This window comes from Leptidea sinapis, chromosome 42 (genome assembly GCF_905404315.1).
Source record: "Leptidea sinapis chromosome 42, ilLepSina1.1, whole genome shotgun sequence".
NCBI classification, from domain to species: Eukaryota; Metazoa; Arthropoda; class Insecta; order Lepidoptera; family Pieridae; genus Leptidea; species Leptidea sinapis.
The window spans coordinates 3,941,056-3,967,084 of record NC_066306.1 but is presented as its reverse complement, the minus strand read 5'-3'; the positions used below and the strand labels follow the sequence as shown (position 1 = coordinate 3,967,084).

Genomic DNA, 26,029 nt, shown 5'->3' with positions numbered 1-26,029 from the left:
ATTTGACGCGTTATAAGGCTGTTATGCCTTCATATGTACATTTATTTGACGCGTTATAAGGCTGTTATGCCTTCATATGAACTTTTACTTGACGCGTTATAAGGCTGTTATGCCTTCATATGTACTTTTAGTTAACACGTTATAAGGCTGTTATGCCTTCATATGTACTTTTAGTTAACACGTTATAAGGCTGTTTTGCCTTCATATGTACATTTATTTGACGCGTTATAAGGCTGTTATGCCTTCATATAAACTTTTACTTGACGCGTTATAAGTCTGTTATGCCTTCATATGTACTTTTAGTTAACACGTTATAAGGCTGTTATGCCTTCATATGTACTTTTAGTTAACACGTTATAAGGCTGTTATGCCTTCATATGTACTTTTAGTTAACACGTTATAAGGCCATTATGCCTTCACATGTTCTTTTAGTTAACACGTTATAAGGCCATTATGCCTTCACATGTTCTTTTAGTTAACACGTTATAAGGCCATTACGCCTTCATATGTACTTTTAGTTAACACGTTATAAGGGCGCTATGCCTTAATATGTACTTCTATTTGACACATTATAAGCCCGGCAAATCTCTAGTGATTCGTCTGATGTTACAAGAATACAGTACCTTTAACTGAGCTACATAGTTTTTGCTAAAGAATAAGCTTTTAGTTGAGAATAGTGAGGCTCCAAATAGTTGACAATTATTGTGTAAGCTTGTGAATATATTTGAATAGCGGTTAAAATAAGAATTGTATAATAATTTTGTATTTCTTGAACAACTTCATGTAATACTAGACACAATGTCTCTCAATACATTTAGAATAAAAAAAATGTTGAAAAAAAACTAAAACACATGCTTAATTAAAATTAAAATTAAATTCTTTTGGTATTCGAAAATTTCCTAATATTAGATAAATCGGATAAAGATAATGGTTGAAATTTCAAATTCCCACCAATTCCTGCCTTTTCGACAATAGATGAATATTATATAAATGAACAAAAATCATATTTTACAAATTGAAAAATGGAATCAGTTTATCTAATTAACGTATTGTTACGAGTATCAGTCGGCGATAAATCGTTAAAGTTTCAACAAAATCTGGCCGTTGGGTCAAGTGGGTCAAAATCGCGCCAAAATGAGTCGGTTACAAAGAAACATGTGAAGCTCACAAAAAGCGTGTAAAAACAGTATGACATCTTTGTGGCAAAGCCATTAAATTTAATTTATAGTTATTTCACAAAAAAATATATAGATTAAAAAATAAGTTTCAAGTTTTTCTTATTCTTCAATGGCGAGAGATCAGTAATAAAAACTTCTGTCAGTGATTTTAGTAAATACTATTTTAATTTCATTTACTGAATAGATATTATTGGTGTTACTACAAAAAATAATTTAAACATGGGTTAGAAACTTGTTTTGTTAAACAGTGACCTAACTATAACAGCGTCAGTGACCTTATCAATAACGACCGCGACGTTTTAGTTTTCTATTTTTTATCTTTTTCTATTACACAACAATATTTAGCTTGTGTTTTAAACTGAAGTGTACAGGAACAGTTAAAGGAACGGAACGCAATTTTTGTCAGCTGTCAACTATCTGTCACCATATAGTCTAAATCTTACATATTATAAATATGATCTATCCGTTAGATACACCATAGACAAGTTTCCACTCGTGTTTAAATAAAATCAATGTCCAAAGAATGTCGAACGCTAAACAACAGAAAGACACAGATTTGTAATAGAACTTTTTTAAAACAAGTGTTCAACACATGTTTAACTTTTTTGTAATAACACGGTATGTATATTTACAAGTGTTACCTGGACACAGAAGCTCTTTTCCTAAGCAGATCCAAACTAGTGCGGGTGCACTTGATGAGGGATTCCAAACACTTGGTTGCAAAATAAGCGAACAGTTCATTACACTCGTTTATCGAGTGTAATGGCTGAAACACGTCCGGATTCTCGATTTCTAAAAATGCTGTAAAAAAGTTATATGACATTTGTATTTACTTTCTCTTAAAAGCAATAATTAATCCTATTTTATTTTGGGTATATGAAAACAAGAGTTCCACCTGCGATATTGTCCGAGAAATTCAATTATATTGCGCTTCATAGTTAAACTTTATAATCTTAGATAATTTATACGTCAAGATAGAGCCTCTTGATGCTAGGCAACGCATGATAACAGGCTAGATTTATTACTTTAGTGTGCAGGATAAGCTACGTCATTCACTCGCGATACGTCAGTCACTTTGTTTTAGTGTGTGTCAGTTTGGTGAAAATAGAGGTTAACAGTTTGCCGCTATTTTTTTCGACGTGTTCACTGCTGTCACAGTCTATCTAGATACATAAATTATCAAAGTTTAGAGTTAATAAATTACGTTTATCCTCCAACCTTACAAATTTACAATGAAATCGGTGAAATATGGCATAACAGCGAAAAAAACTGACTGACTAGCCTAGTGTGACTGTATTATTTTATAATAATTATGTTTTATCTGACAGATACATAGAAAAATAACAAATAATTCCATTAAAATATCTAACACTTATTATTATTTTAGGAACTCGTAAAAACAATGTTTTACTCACCCGCATCTTCTGGAAAAACTCGTGTAGCAGAAGTCACCGGTTTCAAAGCCTTATCGAGATCCAACCTACGGGTAAAAACGTTTGACATTAAAATAAGTTATGTACCTACATCGGAAAACTATACAAAGTGAATGTCCTACTCGGTGTAGTCTTTTTTATTCTTCAATACTATAAGGTCAAAAAAGCGGAACAAAACAATTTAATCCGTTTTTAAATCAAGTTTTACTTAAACTTTGCATACTTTCCTGCGGCCAAGTGCTATATATCAGCTTGGTTATATACAGTCTCTCAAAGAAAAATTTAAAGTAATGAATATTATGACTGTTCATTCTCAGTACATTTATGAAAATTTAATATACGTTCACAAAAATCGTCACCTTTTTGCTCTTAATAGTGACTTTCATTATTATAACATTAAAAATAAGGGATTGCTTGTGGCTAATTCTAGTAGGCTTCATAAGATACATAATAGCTTTAAGGGTAAATGTATACACTTCTATAATAAAGTCCCAGCCACTGTTCAGGCATTATCTATAAATAAATTTAAATGTTTTATAAAAAAAATGGCTCTGTCGTAAATCCTATTACTCCACAGCTGAATATCTAAATGATCGGACAGCCTGGGACTAGATTGTGAGTATTTTATAGCGATAGAAAGCACTGTACAATCTATACTAATATTATAAAGCTGCAGTGTTTGTTTGTTTGTTTGTTTGTTTGAACGCGCTAATCTCTGGTACTACTGGTCCGATTTGAATGATTCTTTCAGTGTTGGGTAGTCCATTTATCGAGGAAGGCTATAGGCTGTTTTTTTTTTGTTCAAAATTAGGGATCCGTAATAAAATTGCTATTTTGTAACACAAGGTGTAAAATCGAAAACCTATTTTTGCGTGCGCTGCAAAAACTATTGACAATAGAACAAAATGATGTACAGGCTATAATATAGGCAATATTTTATTACTTATAAAACTATCGCGTGAATTATACTTTATATGGCAAAACAACGTTTGCCGGGTCAGCTAGTATTGTATATTTTTATTGAAAAGAGCGCAAAAAAACAATGCTGGGAGAGTTTCTTGCGCCGCTTCTTCTCTCTCAGAACGCCATTTGTTTCCGAAGCGGTAATAGTATCTAGTAGTATAAGAAATGACATCAAAAAGAATTTTAAAGGAATCAATTTTGAGAAAATAAATGCCTTTTTATGCCTTTTTTTTAAGCGAACCCGGTATTTCATAATCAGCTGTGATATAGCGTTGAACATGCATACCTACAATCACGCCAGTCTTCAAAGTCAAAGTCAAATGATCTTTATTCAATTAGGCTTAACTTAAGCGCTATTGAATTTACACTATAAAATATATTTCTTTTAAATTACTTAATCTACCTTATGTTCGGAAAAAGTAGAGCTCGTGAGAAGAACATACAAGAATCACAACTGCCACTCTTTTCAATCAAATAGAGTATTTTACAATGGCTGTTATATATAAAAAAAATAAGTTTGTCAGATCCAATGTATGAATCGTGTTTAAATTAATTAATTATTACATAAAAAGTAATAAATAATTAACTGTATTAATATAAATCACCCTGTACTGCATGCATCAACCTTTAGAACTTGAATTCATTATTTGTGTAAGGATGCCTGGTGAACATGATGGTCGTGATAACTATCATTATTAGCAATAGCATCCAACAAATACACTGGTTTTTTTTTCTTCTTAAGAGTATGCACAGATTACGGACTTCCATGTGCCACGGCCCCGACTGACACATGTCAACTTCTCCCACTAACATCAAACCCGACGTGATTATTGTGGATTGCATGCCAAGGTGACCTTTGCAATTTATATGCTTGAATCACAACACATACTCTTAATGCCGTTTCACATGCATACGGTTGACGTCTAAACTGCACGGCACCGTGGCAAGGCTTACGCATGATTGACCGGCGAAGGGTGGTCGTAGTATTATCCAAAGAGGATATAAACACTATGTTATAATAGGTGGGACTGCCTTAGTAAAATTTAAATTTAGTTTAGTATGAAACGTGCAGTCATTTGACATAAGTTTGAAATAGTCGTAATTACAGAGCCGCGATTGGCGACGAAGTATCCGGCTAAGTTTGAAAGCGAACTGTTGCTTAAGTCGTGGTGGATTTCGGCTATCTCCGTTTTTTAACAAGATTATAACCGTCACCTGTCATTCTACCAATGACTGCACGTTTCATTCAATCGAGTCAATCGCTTTTTTTAGAGTTTTGCTAGGCTGATATTATCGAGGTACAAAACGGAAAACTTCGCCGTTTTGCACCCGTGTTCATACAAGTGAATACATTACTGCAAAGACGGTTACCGCGGCAAAACCGTGTTTATAGTGGATAAGCACGGGCGATACACGGTCACGGTACGGTCATTGTGCCATGTGAAAGCTGTCCTTGTAGCTCATACATTACTACTTATCACAGCATAGCGACCGTGCCGTGACCGTATGCACGTGAAAAGGCACTCAGTCGTTGAAAAATATACAAAGTTCTTAGCAGGAAGCAGCCTGCAACAAGTTGTTATACGCGTTACACGAAGACCACTCGACTAAAAGGGTTTCGTTTAAAAATAAATAATACCTACCAATTATCTTTTAGGTCCTGTATCGCTTTTGACGGTACGCTATCAAGAAACTTGTTAATAAGCTCGATTACCGCAACTTCTGCGTTACAAGACTTTTGTTGTAAATCCATCGCTGAAATATAATATAGAGAATAATAGGCTATTATTAAAACAATTGATCACTTTTTTTAGTGTACGGTCTACTAGAGTTACTGAGATCACGTGGATGGAAAGTAAATTAAAGATTAAAATACTTATTCTTATTTTAAATAATAGAAAAAAAATTAAATTGACCTGATACAATTTACCTTATCTGCAGTAACATTAAAACATAAATTAAGCTGGAAATGTAACTTTTTCCTTGCAAGCAGATCAGGTACAAGGGTACTCAAGTCTTAATAGTCAATCACTGACATATTAGGTAATCCTACGAATACACCTCATTAACGGCCGTTTTCAATAACCTATATATCCTTAGTTTAACTTACTAGAGGTAGACAAATCTATCCTTTATGCTTACTTACATTTCAATAACCTCGACCATCGACATTAAGCATTGTACTATAACTATATCGGACATAACTATGGACAGATAAAATCTTTTCATTAAACGGTGACAGCAATATATCCGTAACTAGAGATACGTTATTGAAAACGGCCGTAAGTTTATAATACAATTAGCGTTGCCATACAACTGGACGTAGTGCCGCACCGTGCCACTGTCGACTTTTTTTTTAACAAGCCCTTGAAATGTGGTGTTGGCGTTGTACGCTCCGTGTACCATGGACGCCCCGTCCCACAAACATCTGCATCTTAAAGCAGTTCAGGAGAGAAGTTTCTCAGCGTCTGTACACGGTCTGCTTGCAGCGCATAGTGCGATAATTTGGCCATAAAGGCACCCAGAGAAGCAGACAACCTTGAGCGTTTGCTGGTGACGGGGAAAAATAGAGTGTAAAAGACCTAGAGGCCATAGTCCAAGTCTTAGATGGTGATTGGATCAAATCTCCGAAAATTTGAAGATATAAGCGCCGCACTCCACCAGGCGAAGCAACGAAATCAATGGAGATAGCTCGTTGATTGTTAGATCACGATGCTCCGCATTGAGGGAACGACTAAGAAGAAAATATCTTAATGGAGCCTTTATCGACTACTATAGTATTGTCATGGAAAGTAAATGTACCAATATCATCGCGCCGTACAAGATTTTCCTCGTAGAATACGTTGGGATCGACAGCCTTCTCCGGCAAGAATACCAGCATCGACTTAGTGATAGATTGTAATATTGCGTCTATACGTGCCTCTTTCATGTCTACTACCTGGAAATAACATACAATATTTCCTTTAGAATATATATAAAGGATATAATATGAGGGTTATCACTTAAAAACATAACAAATTGTTTAGATTTACAATAGCGACATCTCAAGTCATTATCCTAATATGTAAATATTGGGGTTGAGCAGGTTATCAACTGTAAAGTAGATCCTGTAGATGAAACCATAACCTGAGAGTTGAACAAAGCAAACAAGATTTTATGACGATACGTGACTCGAACGGTTAGCTCATTTGGTAGAGCACTCGCAAGGAACGCGAGAGGTCGTGGATTCAAGTCCCGCATCGTTCATAAAATTTTGTTTTCAAATTTTATTTGTGTATAAAAAGACATGTCTAAAAATTTGATAGTTAGCATTTTTTATAGATTAGTACATTATATATATGATTATACCAACATAAAAGGCTGATAATGCTCCTGTGATTCCTTCGAGGAGAATGTGAGGACGTAAGCTATTTTTATATGGTAGCCATGTCGTATCGTTCCGATAATACCGGGCTACGAAGTTTATTCCATTTTGTTTATAAATAGGTTATGTCCACTATGTAAGAAAACGAGACATCCAGATGGTGACGATACTATGAGTATGTATTTAAGTTTGTGACGCGTCGTGCAAAGTTGTTATTCAGCGGCAGATATCGTAACTTTTTATTACATTCCAAATAAATCGTAGAATGCTACAATATAATAGATACAACTATACTTACGTAGATTAAAAAAAAATATATGCACGCAAGAAGTTATACTTCTTTGGCCTAACGAAGCAAAAATCCGTGCTATTCTACGTTTTAAGAAACAATTTTAGAAATCTTGCAAAGATGCCTTTGACAATTAATTTTTAAATAATAAATACGGCTGTATGTGCTTGAAGCCGAATAACGCCTTGAAGGATAATAATGAACGAAGAAACAAAAAAAAAATAACGGATGACGCAAACGTCAGAAAATTTTAAAGACCAACTTCAACCTTTTACTTTTATGTTAAAGTGATGCGCACGCATTTTAAAATTTCACTCTCATCATTTTTTTATAACGAGCCTAAAGAAGTATAACTTAAATTTTTTTTTTCAAATTATGTGCAATTAGAGGCTTATACTATTGTACTGAACTTTTTACACTAAAATAAATGTAGCCTAAAGGGAACTTCTTCTAATTATGGGTTTGACTTTGCGAGTCACTGGTACCATCCATCGTTGTGCGCCGACCATGGGGCCATGAAAAATGCCAGGTCATAATTTTAGTAACAATATTTTAAGGAAGGTATATCAACTATGCTACTATTTTTCAATTAAATGTGTTGAAATCTTACCTCCTTAACAAATAGATCGACCTCGTCGAGTACGCTCTCAATCTTTTCACAATATGCGGGTATCTCTAAAGAAACCCACGTGATAGTTGACAGGCCAGCTTGAAACGCTTTCTCCATTTTGATCAGCTGCGCGCGTAGCAATGGCAGGTACAGTTTAGGCATGCTCCTGGAAATGACAATACCTAAATGTTAAAATTTATTTTTCTTTTCAGGGAAACGCTTCGAAGAACCGGCCAAGTGCGACTCAGGCTGAGATCTATAGAGCGTTATTTTTTTATGGAATAGGAGGTCAAATGAGCGTACGGGTGACCTGGTGTTAAGTGATCACAGCCGCCCACATTCTCTGGCAACACCAGAGGATCACAGGACGGGACATCACTTAGACTTTGCTCAGACTATACTTTTGGAAAACTTAGCTGAGTGTAAGCTGAGCATAATCTTTTCTTTGAGTTCGTTTTTATAGTCATTTAACAGCTGAATTTTTTCTGAGCTTAAAATAAGATAGCGCAATGCAAAAGTCAAGTTCGCGTTTTATCACACTCAGCTAAGTTTTACGTAAGTGAAGTCTGAGCAATGTCTAAGTACGCTCTATACATCTCAGTGTTAGACTTACACAAAAAGGCTTCGTTCCATCATCCAAGTCATGTAGGTACTTTATAAATACACTTAGGCCTATATAAACATATAAGTATATAGTTTTTTATGGACGATCACTCGATGTTAAGTGATCACCCGAGGAATTACAGAAACGTTGCCTGTCATCGTTGTCAATGGACTGGAGATCTTTGTCCATACCATTTAAGACCAAACAACATTAGTTATGAAAACTAAGAGTTCTTGTTTAATTATTAATTATAGTTTTAATGAATACGTACAATACCAGTTGTTATAACAGTCGTAAGGAATGTTACCAGCTTTTTTATAATATCAAAAATGAAAGGGTTACCTTCTAATTTGATCATTCCGCTCAACCAAGTGCTTCATTCGTTCAAAATTAGCAAATATTTTATTCTTACAAAAGGCAACAATTTGTGCTGAATCTGGAACACCTAGATAAGAAACAGTAATCAATAAAAATTTTCAAAATTGCATACAGTGGTGGACTACTTTGCGATTGCGTCATTGAAGTTTTTCAATGGAGAGACCTTTATTTTTATTAAAAATAGTTTCTTCTTTCTCAGAGCGGCTTTTGTTTCCGAAACCGTGAGGTATTTGAACTGACATCAAAAAGAATTCTAAAGGAATCATTTTTGAGAAAATAAATCCCTTTTACGCTTTTTATTATATTTTCTCAGAATAGATTTAAAATTATTGCACAATATATAGCTGTGATTTTGCCTCCTATTCGGTTTGGTAAATCTTGTGGGGCTATGTATATGTTGTCAGAACATGATGCCAGAAAATTGTGCAAAACGCATGTATTGCTAAAAAAACGTTTATGTATTAAAGGTTACTATAGCATAAATAACTTAATACTTAACCTTGGGAATAGAGTGGCCATCCCTAGGCTGTTTATTGAAGAAATATTACTGTACTGAAATATTATTAGGAAAATTAGAGGCTCGCTAAGTTCTACTCAGATCTGAGGCATATCTTTTCGAATAAAGTCCGGACGCGAAGCAGAAAGAATTTCGTACGTTAACCTGTTATTTACCTGTCTCTGTCACCCTCGCGCAAATATAATGCGTCTCGCTCGCACATTGCGGCGCTGTTGCATCTGCGAGAAACAGTGACAGGTAATAACAGATTGACGTACGAAGCTCTTCCTGATTCGTGTCCGGATTGTAGGCGGTAGATTTTGACGCTGAATAAGTGAATTTTAAATCCTATTTGATATATATTTAAAAAATCATCAATCAAACCAAACATCCAAGTCTTGAATAGAAGAAAAATATATTGCAGAACGTAGAAAATATTAAAATAAAAAATAACACTTACTCAGACCAAGTTGCCACATATATTCCACTTCTCGTATACATTCCGGTATATAGATACTGAAGTTTACGATGTACATATTAGTTGTTGGATGTCTTATTAAAAGCGGGGCTATCAGGCCGAGACGAACCTGAAATTTTATACGTATGGTATTCGTCAAACTTGTACGAATATCCTGTTTCTATCTAAAAAGTACAGCCACATAAATTATTTTAGTTTTACACACAGTTTTAAGGCAACTTGCAGGTCGCCTGTACGTTAAACAACTCCAGTTTACTTACTCGCTGTTGATTATTTACAAATATTGATTTAAAAGAGTGGCAATAAGTATCATGCCACTTCTTCTTATTAAAGCCAAACTTTTCCGAAGTCGTACCTAGTATGTAAATTTACCATTTAACCATGTTTAACATTGAAATTTATAAGTGTAATGTTTTTTAACTTCATTAGTGAACGACCCTGATTTAATTTGATTTTCTTTTAAAGTTCATTGATATAAGTGTGTATCCTTAAAATAAAGGGATAACAAAAAAACTCCACCAAAAAATTTATGAATTTCATTTCTCAAACTTCGCCATAGAGATTATTGGGCTATATTTAAATTGTACCAGTGCCAATCAAAATAATTGATATATTGCACCAGCAAATTTTTAGCTTTTATGAATAAAATAAGACATTTTCCGCATTTTCTCAAGAGTTCCAGTTTATAAAACAAGTTTACAAACTCTTCTCTGTTGTCAGTTAGTCTATCGCATTCTCCAATTAGAGAAACAAAATTACAATTCGCATAATAAAAATACCTGTCCAACATTCTCAGCCCAAGCGCTGTGGTATATGAGCTCAAACTCTGTGAATACGATTTTCATCACGTTGTAAATCTTTATACATCTCTGGGTATTCTGGAATATCAATATAAAATTATATTATATAGCGAAATAAACAAATATAATATTTTTACTTTTAACTAAGTATAAGTCAAACGAAGTCATCCGATTTTTTTACATTCTAAAAGACTGTCGAATTTGAGTACACTAAGACTTACTGGAGTAGGTACCATTTTGGTAAAGGTTTTACAAATTTTATTAAATTTATTGAATTTATCGTAGAACGTATAAGAACACAAAGTGAGTACAAATCGTCCAGTATTAATAAGGAGATAATGTTAGCACTTCCTTCTAGTGCAGTTGTACGCACAAGGTGAAGCCGAGGGTTTCAATAAAACTGAGTGAGGAATCGCACTTTCTATCCTGCACATACTAGTTTTAACACCGTTAGTAAATAAATTTCAAATATTAGATAGGTGTACAAATTTAACTCGGAGAGCTATGTGAAATCTTTAAAAACAATATTTAAAAGACTGCTACATAGTTTGTATAAAAATAAGGTCAGTATCATTATCTCTTAAAAACTTAATTAATTCGCTGTTCCGATCGTTCATAAATTTTAGTTACAAATTTAATTTTACATAGCCAAATATAAAAAATGACACGTTAAGGCGACACTAAATGCCAGCGACCTTGAGCGATATGAGTTCACGGCTGCCGGCCCGCCATCTATGTAACAAAGCCAATATTTTCAAAATTATTGTGTGGAAAACAGTTTATATGCTTACAATCCTCGTTATTCACTACTAATCAGATTAAATGAACCTACACAAAAAAGTACAAGCTATAAGAATAAGTTTTCTGAGAGAAGTACCAAAAAATGCGTCACGCCATGCCAAAAAAACTTATTTAACTTCAAAGAAAAGTGGTAGTTCAAAAAGGCTCGGTAGTGTTAACTATAACCAACAGCCAGCATTAGCAACCTACAAATAAGACTTAAGGATATGTGTAACAGGATTAAGTAGTGTTCATAGCTCCAAATGCTATACTTTCACCACAAAACTTGTCTAAAAACACCATGTTTGCGTGTTTTCTGCTTACTCTTCGCCTTAAATGGAATTTCATATCTTTTCCGCCCGCATGTTTGTCCGAAATCAAAGACGTAATTTTGGCCTAGTTGTCACGTTAATATTATGATTATTTCATAGAAATAACAATGACAGTACAATGTTTATTTGATTAATAAGAGCGCAAAAAAAAAAAGAATTCTAGAACAGTTTCTTGCGCCGCTTCACCTCTCTCAGAGCGCCATTTGTTTCCGAAGCGGTAGTACTGTACTGTAGTAATATACTAGAATGTTAGAAAAACATCAAAAAGAATTCTAAAGGAATAAATTTTGAGAAAATAAATGCCTTTTAATATAAACTTGTATCACAATACAGTTTGACCCTGTTTTATATTACCATGTGAGTGATAACTTCGTGGTGCTGCATGAACTCTTTCATCGGACCCTTGATGTTCTTATTATAGAATCGTATCCACATGACTCTTCCCGCAACCGGCGGCATGTTCCTAGGTAGCTCAGGGTTCTCACGTTCTTCGTTATACCTACAATAAACTATTCTTAATAACTATTATTAAGGACAATGATAGTATTATCTTAGGCGTGCATTATAACATCATCATTAGAGAGTTTCTTCCGCTGTTTCTTCCCTCTCAGAGCGCTATTTGTTACCAAAGCGGTGGTAGTGTTTGAACTGACATCAATGTTGAGAAAATAAATGCCGATTTAAGAGGAGGTGGGAGGCTTCATAGCACAGGATGCCGACTAAGTTGGAACCACAGCGGCGCCTTTTTCTACGGTGAAGCACTAATGTGTGTTTTTGTGTTTCTATTTGAAGGGCGCCATAGCTAGTGAAATTACTGCGAAAGACTTAGGTATTTCTCTGAATTCTGAGTTCACCCAATTTCCTGAGCAGTACTGCATTGTAATGGGCAGCATTGTGACCGTCTAGTGACTTTTTCTTATAAAATATATAGGTACTACAATAAGATTTTAATAATGAAATATTATGAAAATTTTCAGTTGTTTAATTGCTTTTGTCCACGTATATCTATCTATACGTCTTATAAATGGAGAGCCGTTTATTCTTCTGTTATACTACGAAAACTACTGATCTGATCAGAATTATTCTTATGCCATGAGATGCAGCGTGTTTCGGAGAAAGTTAATAATGTCAAATATCTAATATTATCTAAGTTTATAATATGTTGGTAATTACTTACCCGGAGTCTATATTTTTTGACTTAGAAATACCTATAATATATTCGCAAATAAATCAGTCAATATCATTTCATTACATATGACATGTCATATAAAGAGCGGCTGCGGGGTATTTAATTAAAAAATGTCGCAGTTTTGACACGCCCCACACAATAGTGCTACGAATGAAAATCTATTCTAAATTAGCAAAGATAATGGTGAGTTATACCGATCTCGTATCGATTCTATCTCTGCGGTGTAGTTGCTGATCAGATCATAGTACTGATCCTCGAGGTACAAGCAGTCCAACTTCAGCTTCTCAAAGCGCTTCAACAAATGTAACGCTATCTCCGTTGTAGGACACTTGTTTACACTCTGAAAATATTTTGCAATTCTTGTTACATGATTTATAGGCATGATATTTACTAGCATAGTTGCTTTGATTCATATTCCGCGTGCGTGGTTTGGATTGAACTTCCTAAACAACATGCGGGCATCTTCATTTATAAGTCATGGTGCAGATGGTATCGGATCATTATTTTTTTTTTTTCATTATCATTATTATTATTAAGTTTTTAACAGGCATGTCGAAGCGAGGTGTTTTTTTAATGGAAAAAGAGGGCAAACGAGCGTACAGGTAACCTATGATCACCACAGCCTACCTTTTTTTCAACACTAGAGTTTTTGCCAGCTCAATCCACAGCTTGGTTGTACGTGGAAGAAAGTTCCTTGAATACCACACTTTGGATGAACGCCAGATGGTGGGAATGATATCCTAATTTGAGGCGTGTTGTGCGAAGGTGGAATTCTACGGCATGAATCAGGTCAAACAGGTAAAAAATCTAATAAATAGCAAATGGTGATCACTAATTATTTTATCAGAATTATATATATATAAACTGAAACCACAAAGCACTTTGTATTTGATAAATGAACTTGGCTAAGTAGTCACAATAATCAAGTTCGATGGAGTAGAAGATGAAAAAGACGGTAGACCGATATAGTCTGTTACTATCAAACACACGCTACCTTTAGTCATCTGCGAGCAATTGATTTGAGATGACGTTGGAATATCGAATCCCAAGAATCATTTATGGTTAAATGTTTTATAATTTTAATAGTGTTTAAAACATGATAATTTAAAATGTAATAAATATTAAATCTGTAAATCTTACGGCAATCATAAAATTCTCTAAAAGCAGCTCTTGTGTAGCAACACCGTCCTTGTAAATTTTGTAATCTTTGTCAAAATCTGGCCGTCTGAAAAATTCATTATGTTTTTACTTACATACTTACTTTATATTCTTGATCCAACTGTTTACAACGATGGTATGCTTGCTTATTTAGTTAATTCGAAATAATGTAGTATATTAGTTTATTATTAAAAAAAATACTGTAAATACAAACCAATACCTATGATCAAGCGCATCATAAGTCTTCGTTGAGATTGCCTTAAAGAGTTTATTAAAATTTGCAGCATATTCTTCAATACCTTCCAGAGTTGTTTTGTTTAGAACATAATACGTAATGTATGTTTGAAAAAGGTCAATTATCTGAAATATATGACAATTTTCAATAAACTACCAATAAAGATAATATATTCATATTGATGACCCCGTCAAACGAGCAGTTATAAACCGTGGAAGCGGTTTTATCAATAAGTGTCTCTCGCTCGCACTTATTGTTAATCTCGTATGGAATTATATGCCATGGTAGAATTTGTAGAATAAAACTTTTGTTTCATTACGGTAATTTTCTTAGCTCCGAATAGAACAAGATTTAGCCGTTACAAATAGATATTACTAAATCGAAAAAATTTATAATATTTACATAATATTTTAATAACATTTAAATGAAAAACAAGTCTCATAGTTGTTTCAGAAGGAGGACAGTGAATTCCACAAGATATAAAGGCAGTTTATAAAGTACCAGATAATGCAAATATATTAATTAAAGTAGGTGCTTACTTTCATTAGTCTTTTCCGGAAAGTCTCGAATTTGCCAAATATATACATCTCGGAACAATCGAATGGTCTTTCATCCGCCGCCTCCATCATCTCGCGCTGGGTCTCGTTGTAACATTCGCGATAGAAACTGTACAGGTTCAAACATAGCTGAAATAAATTCAATATTATAACCTGAATATTAACTTCTTGCTATACATAATACCGTCACCATCTCGATCGACGGCGTAAAGGTACGGACAGACGTGCTCATTACTAGCACGAAAGCATGCTTTTATTGAGCATGTGCTCATTAGTAGCACGTGTGTACTGTAATGAGCATACTTATTTAGAGCGTGCTTAACAATCAATCGACCGCGACGTTTGATTTTCGAGCATGCTACCAGAGGCGCGGGTAGAAGGGGGCGTGCTCCGAGTGCGTCTGAACAGATTTGCTTATTAGCATGCTATTATCGATTTGATCTCGATCCGCGGCGGGCAACGGTTTTTGCGTCAAATTAAAATAAAAACGAAAATTGAACCCTCAATATGTCGCGTTGGCGAGAAGAAAATACTTTGCTGTTTGTGTCACATTATCGAAGTTACGAATATATGTGGAACACACATTCTCCTTTATATAAAAATAATATTGCACGAAATTCTTATTAAGGAGTATACTTAAGCAAGCATGCTTATTGCTGGCAAATGTGAACAGTTGCATGAGCATGCTAACTTTAAGCATACTTAAAAGCACGCTTTTTTTTAGCACGTCTTTCCGTACCTTAAATCTATCGTGCAGTTAAGCAGAAACTTTATAATATTCACTGAAAAATTGTATCATTGCGCATTTAAATATAAGAACGCTCATCCGTTCCAAGAGGGAATAGACAGTGATAGTCCGTTAACATTACTCGAAAACAATCGATGAAAATACTTATCGCAGCAGATTTTTTTTTCATATAACTAACATAACTAACACTGTTTAGATTGCCAATGCTTGCGAAAGATATTCTTCGCAGACTCATAAACAATTTAAACAAAAATTAACCTTAGACTTCGTGATAAAGTTAAGTTTGTCCTGATTCCAGATCGTCTTCTTCTTATTAACCGTCAGATAGTCCAAGCACATATTGAGTATCTGATTGGTGACTTTGACCAGTAGCGTCGATATTTGTTTGGTCGTGTTGTAGTACCGGGACGTAGCGAATATCATCCGCACTGTGTACAGTAACCCCGGTATATACTGCTGCATAGTTTGTGGCTCACATCTGGAAACGATCGTCATAGTAATAGAGGCAAAGTGGAAGGCTCCTTAGCACAGGCTGCCGGCTAATTTATGGGTACAGCAAGGCCACCTATTACTGCCATGAAGCATTTTGGTCTGAAGGGCGCGGTTACTGGACAAATGAGACTTAACATCGTATGTCTCAATGTGACCTGAGCGGCATTGCATTGTTATGGGCATGGCGTATAAATTCCCATCAGCTGAACGTCCTGATCGTCTCTTCCCTTACTGTCATAAAAAAGTAATTTGTCCTTATAAACCCGGTCCAGTGCAAGTCGGATTCGGACTCTTATCTACTTTCTAGATACTTGTATAGATTCAGGTCTGTAAGATTTAGCCATTTTGTATCTTAATTTTTTTTTGAGAGCAATAGTGATACATGCTGGCTAGCCATTGCTTTATGAGAGACAGCTCGCTTACAGGCAAACAGACAGATAAATGAACTGACATATTATACTTAAAAAATCTTATGGTAGTTATAATAAAAGCACCTGTAAAGGGGTTCACAGTATTTCTCCAGCGCGTACAAATATTTCACATTATCGTATGCTTCATTATAAAAGTCCGTCACTTGGTTATCTAGCAGCCGCCATTTCTATAATTGGAATAATAGAAACTCGTGAAATGAAAATGTTAATGAAAATAGATTACAAGAGTCACTTTAACATAGTTTTGTCTCGGCCAATGCACCACAAATAGAACTTTGTTATTCTTTTAGTGATTCTTTTTGAGTGTTTATTTTTGTTATTTTATAATAATATCGTTATTCAATAGCAAATTCGTTTCATGCTTCATTATTATCTAGATATTTTAATGGAATATGGAACAAAAATGTTTTTTAGAATTCACTTGGAATTTCGTTGCAGAAACGTTAATATAATGGAGCGTTGGAGAAATAAATGATTATACTTCCAAAGCGAGAATCGTCTCTCATATTTTTTTTGTTTTACGAACATGATTAGATACTGACTCAAAGTTGTACTAGGTAATGTCAGAAAATTTATTGAAGTAGGACTTTGCGGAAATCCATAATTATCCAAGTGATCTATATTTGTCTTTTGTCAGGACACGTTGACTCGCCAAAATCTGGCACGAAACTCAAAAAAAAGAGACGAGTCTTATAATGAAACTCATGGATTGTAACGATATACTTTATGGATTTGCTTTGGTGCTATGGTATGGATTTTTATAACTTCTCTTAAATTTAAAACGACAAATTTACTATTGTATCAGAACAAAACATTTGTTGTTACAATAACGATTGAAATATTCAGCATACTTAAAACTGGCACAGCGACGAACCTTAATGAGCTTAGATTTGGCTCTGATCAGCGTATGAATATACATTTGGCAGGGTTCGCTCTTGATGTGTTCAATGATGGAGGTAAACGTGGTGAGCTGTCGACGCCAATGGTCTAATTCTGCCAGCGGACCAATGTTGGAGGGCTCTCGCCTTAATTGTTGACTTTGTACTAGAACCTGAAATAAATAGAATAAATTAGCAAGTATATTAAATAATAATAATAAATTTATTTATTTCAGGTAGCATTGCCCATATATTGTTAGTATTAACTTATTCTAGGATTAGTAATATTACAAAGATTTATTTTTAGATTTAAGAATAATATTCCATTTTCTATTAATAAAATTATGTACATTATTTAAGACTCTTAATATACTTATTTCATTTTTATTAATTCTATCCCTAATTGAAAAAATCTTTTTCCTCAGAATAGCATAAAAATCATCTACTCTGTATAAGGCAAACATATGAGATGCGCTACAAAAACGTGGTAATCGCAAGAACATCCTAAAAGCATTATTATATTGAACTCTAAAAATTTTCATAGTTTTACGTGTATGCTTCACCCACAAGTTACTTGTATAAAAGGACTGACAGTAGGTGGTGAACAGTAGCTTTTTGACATTCCTACTGCACTTCTGAAATCTTCTAATTATCATGTTCTCCCTAACTGACAAATTTCTTCTCTCTCTCTCTCTATATCATCATCATCACTCAGAGTGCTGGTAACAAAATGGCCTTAATATTTAAATTGATTTACATTTACTAACTCTTTTCCATTAAGATATATTGGAGGGACGCAGTCAGGACCTCGCCCCGACCGAAACACTAAATTACTTTTTTTTTTCATTATATGGTAAACCATGTTTACTTGAATATTTTTGACAGAATATTGAAATTAGAGACGTATTAGGTATCATATTAAGTTGCTATTTAAATTCATCAACGTATTCTACGTTTTAAGCCGGGGCTCGACCGCGATAAGCGAACTCATTAATGAATCCGTTTCACTCGCAACGATAATTTTAATACTTGAGGCTCGACTGAGAAAGAGTATAGCGGAGCGGCCGTAAAGAGCTTAAATAGGTGGAAATGGCCCCGCTGTGTCATCCATTCGGTTGTGAGTTTCGAGCAGACCGAGGCGTCGGTGCTCCTCCCGCTCCCCACTCTTAGCCCTATTGTAATGGTGTTTAAGTTTTTTAGTGTTTTGGTTTAGGTCTTGCATATATCACTATTTTCATTTCAGCTATATCTCGCTTCCTAAAACTCTGTCCGCTCATCTTTGTCGTCTCATTTCGCGGTCTAGCCCCGGCTTAAGAGTGACTGACAATATTGTGTAGAGTGTGACAACAATATAATTAGGCAAACTCAAGGAACACTTCTGGAAACAAATATAATCTATCGAATTTCTACTTTATCGATACTATTTTATTTGACATCACCGACTTCATAACAGAAAGAGAAGGAGAAGAAACAAAAGGCAATTACTACTGAATTGGGCTTTGTCTGTACCTTTCCAGTTTGATTTCAATACAAAAATTTAGTAGTTGGGAGGCATTCGCTAATAGTTATTCTAAAAATAAGCGCATGCGATGTGACTTAAGGCCATTTCTGTATTATTTGTATATCTACAGAATGTGAAAAGAAAAATATTTTTTTCTTTACATTTCTATTTATTATAGACAGTGCGAAAAAACTCACAAAAATACCACTAACTTTTATAGTTGTAGCCATGCTTTTCTTTCAATCTAGATAAAAATTGTACGAAAATTTATTCATTGTACACCAATACTATTTAACATGACATAGTTTTGTAAAGAAAATTGTATTATGTTTGTAATAAATTAAAAATGCTTCTAATTCCGAAATAAAACTATAGTAATCTTGTGCGAGAGGTATCCTAGCCCCGCTCGATTCGTCAACTCCGTTGACTCCGTCCCCATGAGCTGACCATTTTTTCCGAAGTGTACCTCGGTGTGTATCTAGAGTCTAACGGCCTTACAAATAAACTTGGTTTAAAGTTATAACTGATGATAAACAAAGAAAATGCAAAATGTTTACATTATCGTTGACAACACTGTTAATACAATGATAATTCTGAAGTTTTCTAATGACAAGCTGCCTTGCAAATAAACGCGGGAAACGTTATACGTCCGAACAAACAATTCGTTTTACATGTTCTTGGTTTATGCTTAGTTCTAACTTTATGCCAATTTTATTTGTAAGGCCGTAAATGTTCATGGCGAGCACAATAATTAATTTTAGAAATTCCATATTATAGACAAAAATTCTGTCAGACCGTGTTGGTCCCTCAAAGACAGTTTGATATTTTTGTTATTCAGTATTTTGATTCTAACCATTGTTATTTGCTTCATCCATTGCTTGACAAATGTACATATTTCTTCTAGCACATGCGTTTTTGTAATTGCCAGTTTCATTTTTTCTGCATCCGCCAGCTCTTCTTCGTACAGTAATAAATTTATTTTGAACTTTGTACAGCAATCCAAATCGATTTTTGTTTCTGAAAATTTTAATCCACACTCGTTCGGTTAGGGTAAAACAACTAAATAACTGGAAAATATGAGAATAGAATAGACGATACTTTAAAATTGATTTTAAGTAAAACAAAAATATATATACCATAAATAAATATCTGCATTTAAGTAATCTTGTATTAAATTTATTATATTTATCTATTTATCATTTTTAACCGGCTTCGAATAGGAGGAAGATTACTCTGAAATTTATGATCCGATTTTCGTGATTCCTCGTTGGATGCGAAATGTTTGCCATTTGGCCCAATAGCTTTCGTTTTATGAACATTTTCTATCAATATTTTTGTTTACGTGGATGATGTTATAATAGTTTTTTTTTTAAGACGGTGCTCTCGCACGCGTGACTTTGAGCGGGATAGTTTCGTTTAGAACCCAAGTGAGCAAGCACCGGCTTATCCCTATCAATAGGTAGTACATACAATTAATAATAGTATTTATTAATATTTAAGGTAAAAGATTTGCATAAGAGGTGTATTAAGATATTTTTATACTTTTCAGTTTTTTGAACGTAGTTTTTTTATGCCTTGTATTATCTACTTCTCGAATGTAGGAAAATTCAAGAAAACCATCTCTGGGGCAACTTCTACGCGAGCCCGATTTTATGACCTCAGACACAAATCAAGCTGTTTTCGATTTATTGATGAACACACATAAAATATGTACGCGAAAAATTGGAACCTGCGCTTTTTAGTGCTTATTTAATACCTATTGTGCTATATTTTCGTATTTACCTATAACCCGTTTAGTACAACCAAAAACGAATGAAATTTCAAACGACATATTGGCAATCGAAACTTATTAAAATCTGAATATCTTAAGATCTAGAGCAGTAATGAAGTAAAAACATGTTTACAAATATAAATTTTAGATGGAGATTAAACTTGATGAATACCTAAGTATAATACTCTCAACTGTTTTAATTATGACATTTCTGACCTTAATATTTACTTCACTTAAGCTATGAGATCTTAAGACATTCAAGGCGGAATGGGCAGTTCCATGTAGATTTTAAATAAGTTTCGAATGTCTAGCTATATACCTACTGCCTTTACGTTGACTTATTATCATGAAAGTGAAGTAAGAGTAAAGTTGGTTTCGAAATGTCTCTTAAATTATTCAAAGTGGTTATTCAAATATTTACGAATCTTTAACAGATTCAGAGATAAAAAAACATCATTCGTAAATATATGTATATGTGTGTGATTTTCAATTAAATTGACGTAAATGATAATGTATTATGTGTATTATACATTTTTGTTAGTATTTGTTAAATTTTTAATATATTCACATGCTAAGAGGCTAATTATCGGTAAGTACCTACTCATTTTATTTGTATACATTATACCTATTCTTTTTACTAAAAACTTGTTGATTAAAATATATAATGTTAAAATTGAATACTGAATGATTATTATCTAATATATAAAATTCTCATGTCATGGTGTTAAACTTTGGACTCCTCCGAAACATCTTGACCGATTCTCATGAAATTTTGAGTGCATATTGGGTAGGTCTGAGAATCGGACATCTATTTTTCATTCCCCTAAATGTTAAGGGTTGTCCACAGTCCACACGATTTTTTTTTTAATTTTTTTGACATTTTTTTTTAATTTGTTTGATTATGAGTCAGCATTAAAAAATACATACAACTTCCAATTTTCACCCATCTACGATCAAGTTACTTTTGTATCGCGATTTTAATATCGGCAATAGAACGTTTGCCGGGTCAGCTAGTAATTATATATATATATATTTTTTCTGTATAAGAATAAATTTTTCTTCAATTATTTTATCATTATTGCTACTTTAACCTTTGTTGTGTATATAAGTACACACACCATATTATTAATCTAACTTGCCTTGCACAATATCATTGAATGTTCAGTCAACAGATTCTTGAATTTTTACAATAGACAATACTAAGTATAGCCCACCGCTCAGAATAGTTACTTACTCTTACCAACGGGAGGCCACAACGGCGCCTATTTCTGCCGTGAAACAGTTATGTGTAAGCATTACTGTGTTTCGGTCTGAAGGGCGCCGTAGCTAGTGAAATTACTGGGCAAATGAGACTTAACATCTTATGTCTCAAGGTGACGAGCGCAGTTGTAGTGCCGCTCAGAATTTTTTAGTTTTTCAAGAATCCTGAGTGGCACTGCGTTGCAATGGGCAGAGCGTATCAATTACCATCAGCTGAACGTCCTGCTCGTCTCGTCCCTTATTTTCACAAAAAAAAAGATCTATTCCTTCTGGTGCTTATAAACCAATATCTAATATTTTCCAAAATGGTGCTTATAAACCAATATCTAATATTTTCCAAAATGGTGCTGATAAACCAATATCTAATATTTTCCAAAATGGTGCTTATAAACCAATATCTAATATTTTCCAAAATGGTGCTTATAAACCAATATCTAATATTTTCCAAAATGAGATCAATAATTAAAGTTATTCAACAAACAGAGCTTACTTGCAAGATAATCGTTGAATAACATTATTTTAGATACATAGGTCCTAATGATGTCGTCACTTTTGGGATTTGGCGGGTTGAGGTCACCCCAAGCTCTGCAAGCACCTAGAGCAGGTATATAGACACGTTTCATTGTGTTATATATTCCAGAAACAATATTCTCGCTCTCTTGATTTATGTCGAAAAAGACTAGATAGTAATCCTGTAGGAAAGAATACAAATAAGATCTTCATTAAGCTAATCAAGCCATAAGAGCTTTTGCTATTTTTATATAAGACTGAACATCTAATGTCTCAAAGTGACGAGCGTAATAATGCGATGCTGCTCAGAATTTTAGGTTGAATCAAAAATCCTGAGCGGCACTGAATTCTAGACCAAACGTCTTGCGACTCTGATCACTTTTTCTAAAAAAAAAAAAATGGCTTTAGCTAAATTTTTTTTTTTTAATTAGCTTAGCAATCAACAGTTAACCAAATACTCAATATCATTCTAGACTAAATTTAAATTTTAGTAAATATTATAAAATACGATGGGGAATTCAAAGAAGACCCTTACGTAGCGGTTGTTTGATTAGCTTCTCCAAAACAATGACAACTTATACAAACGCTAAACAATCAATGGGCTACACGAGTAATTACTATAATCTAATAATTTGATAGAAAGAATTCAATACTCAGGGATAAACTAAATCAAAGAGCATTATTATATTATGTCCTAAAGAATTCGTAAATTTCTTTAAAGCTAAAATTTGGTTTAATTGAACACCGCATTAGAGTATAGCACGTGCAAAAAGCTCGTAGAATTTTTAAGTAATACCCCATGTGTGTCACCAGCCATTGAAACCATCTAGAATAGCAGCATCTAAGCTACCCTGTTTACATTTCTGTTGAATATCATTCTTTAAACTTTAAAAAAATTCCCTCAATACTTACTTCAGCAACATTTTTTATATCGATAGCCTTATTTTTAATTCTGTACATTCCAATACAGATGCCCTCAGTCGCCATAGTTGCTGCGTCAGAAATATATGTTCTTTCCATCAGACCCTTTTGATTTGGCACAAACCGCCCAGATTCTAAAACATGACACAAAATAATTAAGGATTATTTAAATTCATTGCTTCATAGTGTGGTTTTGTCAGCCTCTCATGTATATCCAGAATACCACGCCAATCCCCGCAACCGTGTCACCGAAGTCGTGGTCCCACACGAAGTTGTCGGACTATAGGTATAACTGACCGGAACGACCTTACTTATCGTCCGCGTCGTCCGCTTCACGTGAAATGCCCCCGATGTTAAATAAATCAGACAGGGCAAGGCAGCCTGATGTTTTTATGGAAAAAGAAAACAAACAGGCATATATACGAGTCACTTGGTGGATTGTGATCACTGCATACTCTATTTACTAGAAGAATCACAAGAGCGTGTCCAACCTTATAAAGTCTCGAATAAGAGTACGTTGTAATTATATCCTGCCAATAGCGTTACGTTGTGATAATTTCCCAACCAATAAGCATTGTTCTCCTCAGTCTCCTCCTCTCTCTCCTCAGTTGGTTGACAGAATTGTTTGTATTGCGAAAACATATATATTACACGTCTACTGGGCGCAACGGACCCTTGTACCTACTATCGTGTAGGTGGCGGTGTTACTTCATACACATGAGACATTTCATTTTATTGACCAGAATAGAACGATGCGCACAATCAAATTCTTTTGTTGATATTTCAATTTGAACCTCAAGATCTTTTTTATAAGCTTTTAATGAATAAATTGTACTTTGTGTTTATTGGTATATAACTGTGTTCTGAAAAAAAAAATCTTAAACCCTTTGAAGATTTTTCGTAGAAAACCTTTGAAAGGCATATGAGTGTTTGCAATTATATAATTTATTATGCAAGCAGGCTTTTACTGATTTTTGGTAAGTATTTTTTTATGACAATAAGGGACGAGATGATCAAGAAGTTACACATTACTGCTTCACGGCAGAAATAGGTGCCGTTGTGGTACCCCTCATCTAGCGGGCATCCTGCGCAAAGGAGCCTCCCACTGGTTCTCTCTATGGCATGGCCTGACTAATGGTTTTGATGCTAAACTATTAATTTTAATATAAATAAATGTATGTATCATACGGTCTACGTGGCTAGGAAATATAAAATAATTAAAAAATTGTTTTTTTTTTGGTAATAACTTCCGTTATAACTATGGCAATAACTATGACAACAGTTCTTATTACTTATTAATTCTGACTAAATGAGTTCATTCGTAAGAAGAAGTCTTCGATGTTTCAGAAAAAAAAAATGGCAGAACTTCTTAAGCTGATACAGGTAGAGAGGGGAGATAGTTTGGCTATGCACATGTAGAAGTATTTTCTAGGTAAGTGGCAAAATTTAAATTTTACCCATTTTTAGTGGGGGCAGCCAGGCATCACATAAAACTATACAGTTTCTGCCTCCTTCTGCTACAGCACTATCCAACAGATCTATGTGAATATCAGCATCGTAAACCCCATCCTACAAAAGACCAATAAAATTATGATATTGTCAATTCGGAGACAATCGAAATCATAAAATACAAGTAAATTATCATTACCAACACATATTCAATTGATTTATTCAAGATTAATGCAGCATTTTCCAGTAAAAATCTATGCTGAGTCTTCAAACCACCTACCCTGTTGTTACGAGCTTCTTTTGCTTTTGCCTAGAATAATATTTGATAATAATAATTAAAATCAAACAATTTTAATAAGTCATATTACTTTAATCAGATTTGTTTACTTGTTTTTCTTTGTAGGTATCATGAGCTAAAACTAGTGTGCTCATAGAAATCTTGCTTTTCTTTTGTATGTCTGTTATACGTGAACTGACATCGAGAATAGCTTCTAGAGCAGTTCTGTCTATATTAAGTACATCCTCATCATCAATAGTTGGATGATAAGCTGATTCCTTTCTAGACATTCTTTTAGAAATTTCGTCTATCTTTCCAGCTGCATGTGCAACATTAGCTGCTTTTTCTTCATCCTCTGCTTCAGTTATTTCGACTCCAGGAGGTGCCGGACCACCGGCTTCATCTGCCATTTCAAATAATTATTGTGTTACCAAAACAATCCTCACACTATAAACAGATTCCTGAATCTGAATGTTTTGATTTATTTTGACGTAATCAAAAAACATTCGAATATTCAAATTTTGAAATTCGTATTTCGTACCATTTTACAAAAGTCACAGAACAAGAAAACTTAGAAAGATTATTAAAATGGGGTGTATAGAGGTGGTATGGCTCTAGAAACAGAATATTCGATCCTATAATCTAATATTATGTACTCGTACTTTATAATTTCTTCAATGTTAGAGGCCCTGAGCAGATGCACAAAAATTTATCTTTTGATTAGGATTCTAAATCATAAAACTGAAAAAGTATATAATAATCTAAAAATGCAAATATAATTATTGAGAACTGGCAGTGGATATGAAATTCGCCATCTTGGCTTCATATGTTATTACTTATTATAGCTGCAATAGTTAATACACAGTCAAAATGTCTATTGTCTCGAAAATTAAAGAGTCTGGCGTTTGGCTCTTCTTAGCACCAAAGTATTGCAAGTCAACTTTGAT

The 26,029-nt window shown here is 34.1% G+C and overlaps 2 protein-coding genes across 3 annotated transcripts in view; one reads left to right on the top strand and one right to left on the bottom strand.

Moving 5' to 3' along the window:
* The window catches only part of LOC126976729 (dynein axonemal heavy chain 8), a 103,039-nt gene extending 77,493 nt beyond the window's left edge, over positions 1 to 25,546 (bottom strand). For both annotated transcript variants that reach the window (XM_050825230.1, XM_050825231.1), the window contains exons 1-22: positions 25,193 to 25,546; positions 25,005 to 25,115; positions 24,814 to 24,925; positions 23,348 to 23,490; positions 22,416 to 22,617; positions 19,748 to 19,911; positions 17,390 to 17,566; positions 16,579 to 16,682; positions 15,851 to 16,070; positions 14,827 to 14,973; positions 14,273 to 14,412; positions 14,035 to 14,119; positions 13,089 to 13,234; positions 12,060 to 12,204; positions 10,573 to 10,671; positions 9,776 to 9,902; positions 8,784 to 8,886; positions 7,838 to 8,003; positions 6,377 to 6,512; positions 5,218 to 5,329; positions 2,594 to 2,658; positions 1,820 to 1,979 (exon numbers count right to left, since the gene is read on the bottom strand). In XM_050825230.1, the coding sequence (XP_050681187.1) occupies positions 1,820 to 1,979; positions 2,594 to 2,658; positions 5,218 to 5,329; positions 6,377 to 6,512; positions 7,838 to 8,003; positions 8,784 to 8,886; positions 9,776 to 9,902; positions 10,573 to 10,671; positions 12,060 to 12,204; positions 13,089 to 13,234; positions 14,035 to 14,119; positions 14,273 to 14,412; positions 14,827 to 14,973; positions 15,851 to 16,070; positions 16,579 to 16,682; positions 17,390 to 17,566; positions 19,748 to 19,911; positions 22,416 to 22,617; positions 23,348 to 23,490; positions 24,814 to 24,925; positions 25,005 to 25,115; positions 25,193 to 25,492 (3,164 nt within the window). In that variant the 5' untranslated portion in view covers positions 25,493 to 25,546. The remainder of the gene's footprint in view (positions 1 to 1,819; positions 1,980 to 2,593; positions 2,659 to 5,217; positions 5,330 to 6,376; positions 6,513 to 7,837; positions 8,004 to 8,783; positions 8,887 to 9,775; positions 9,903 to 10,572; positions 10,672 to 12,059; positions 12,205 to 13,088; positions 13,235 to 14,034; positions 14,120 to 14,272; positions 14,413 to 14,826; positions 14,974 to 15,850; positions 16,071 to 16,578; positions 16,683 to 17,389; positions 17,567 to 19,747; positions 19,912 to 22,415; positions 22,618 to 23,347; positions 23,491 to 24,813; positions 24,926 to 25,004; positions 25,116 to 25,192) is intronic.
* The window catches only part of LOC126976781 (5'-nucleotidase domain-containing protein 3), a 197,100-nt gene that overhangs the window by 100,509 nt on the left and 70,562 nt on the right, over positions 1 to 26,029 (top strand). The gene's annotated exons all lie outside the window — the stretch shown is intronic.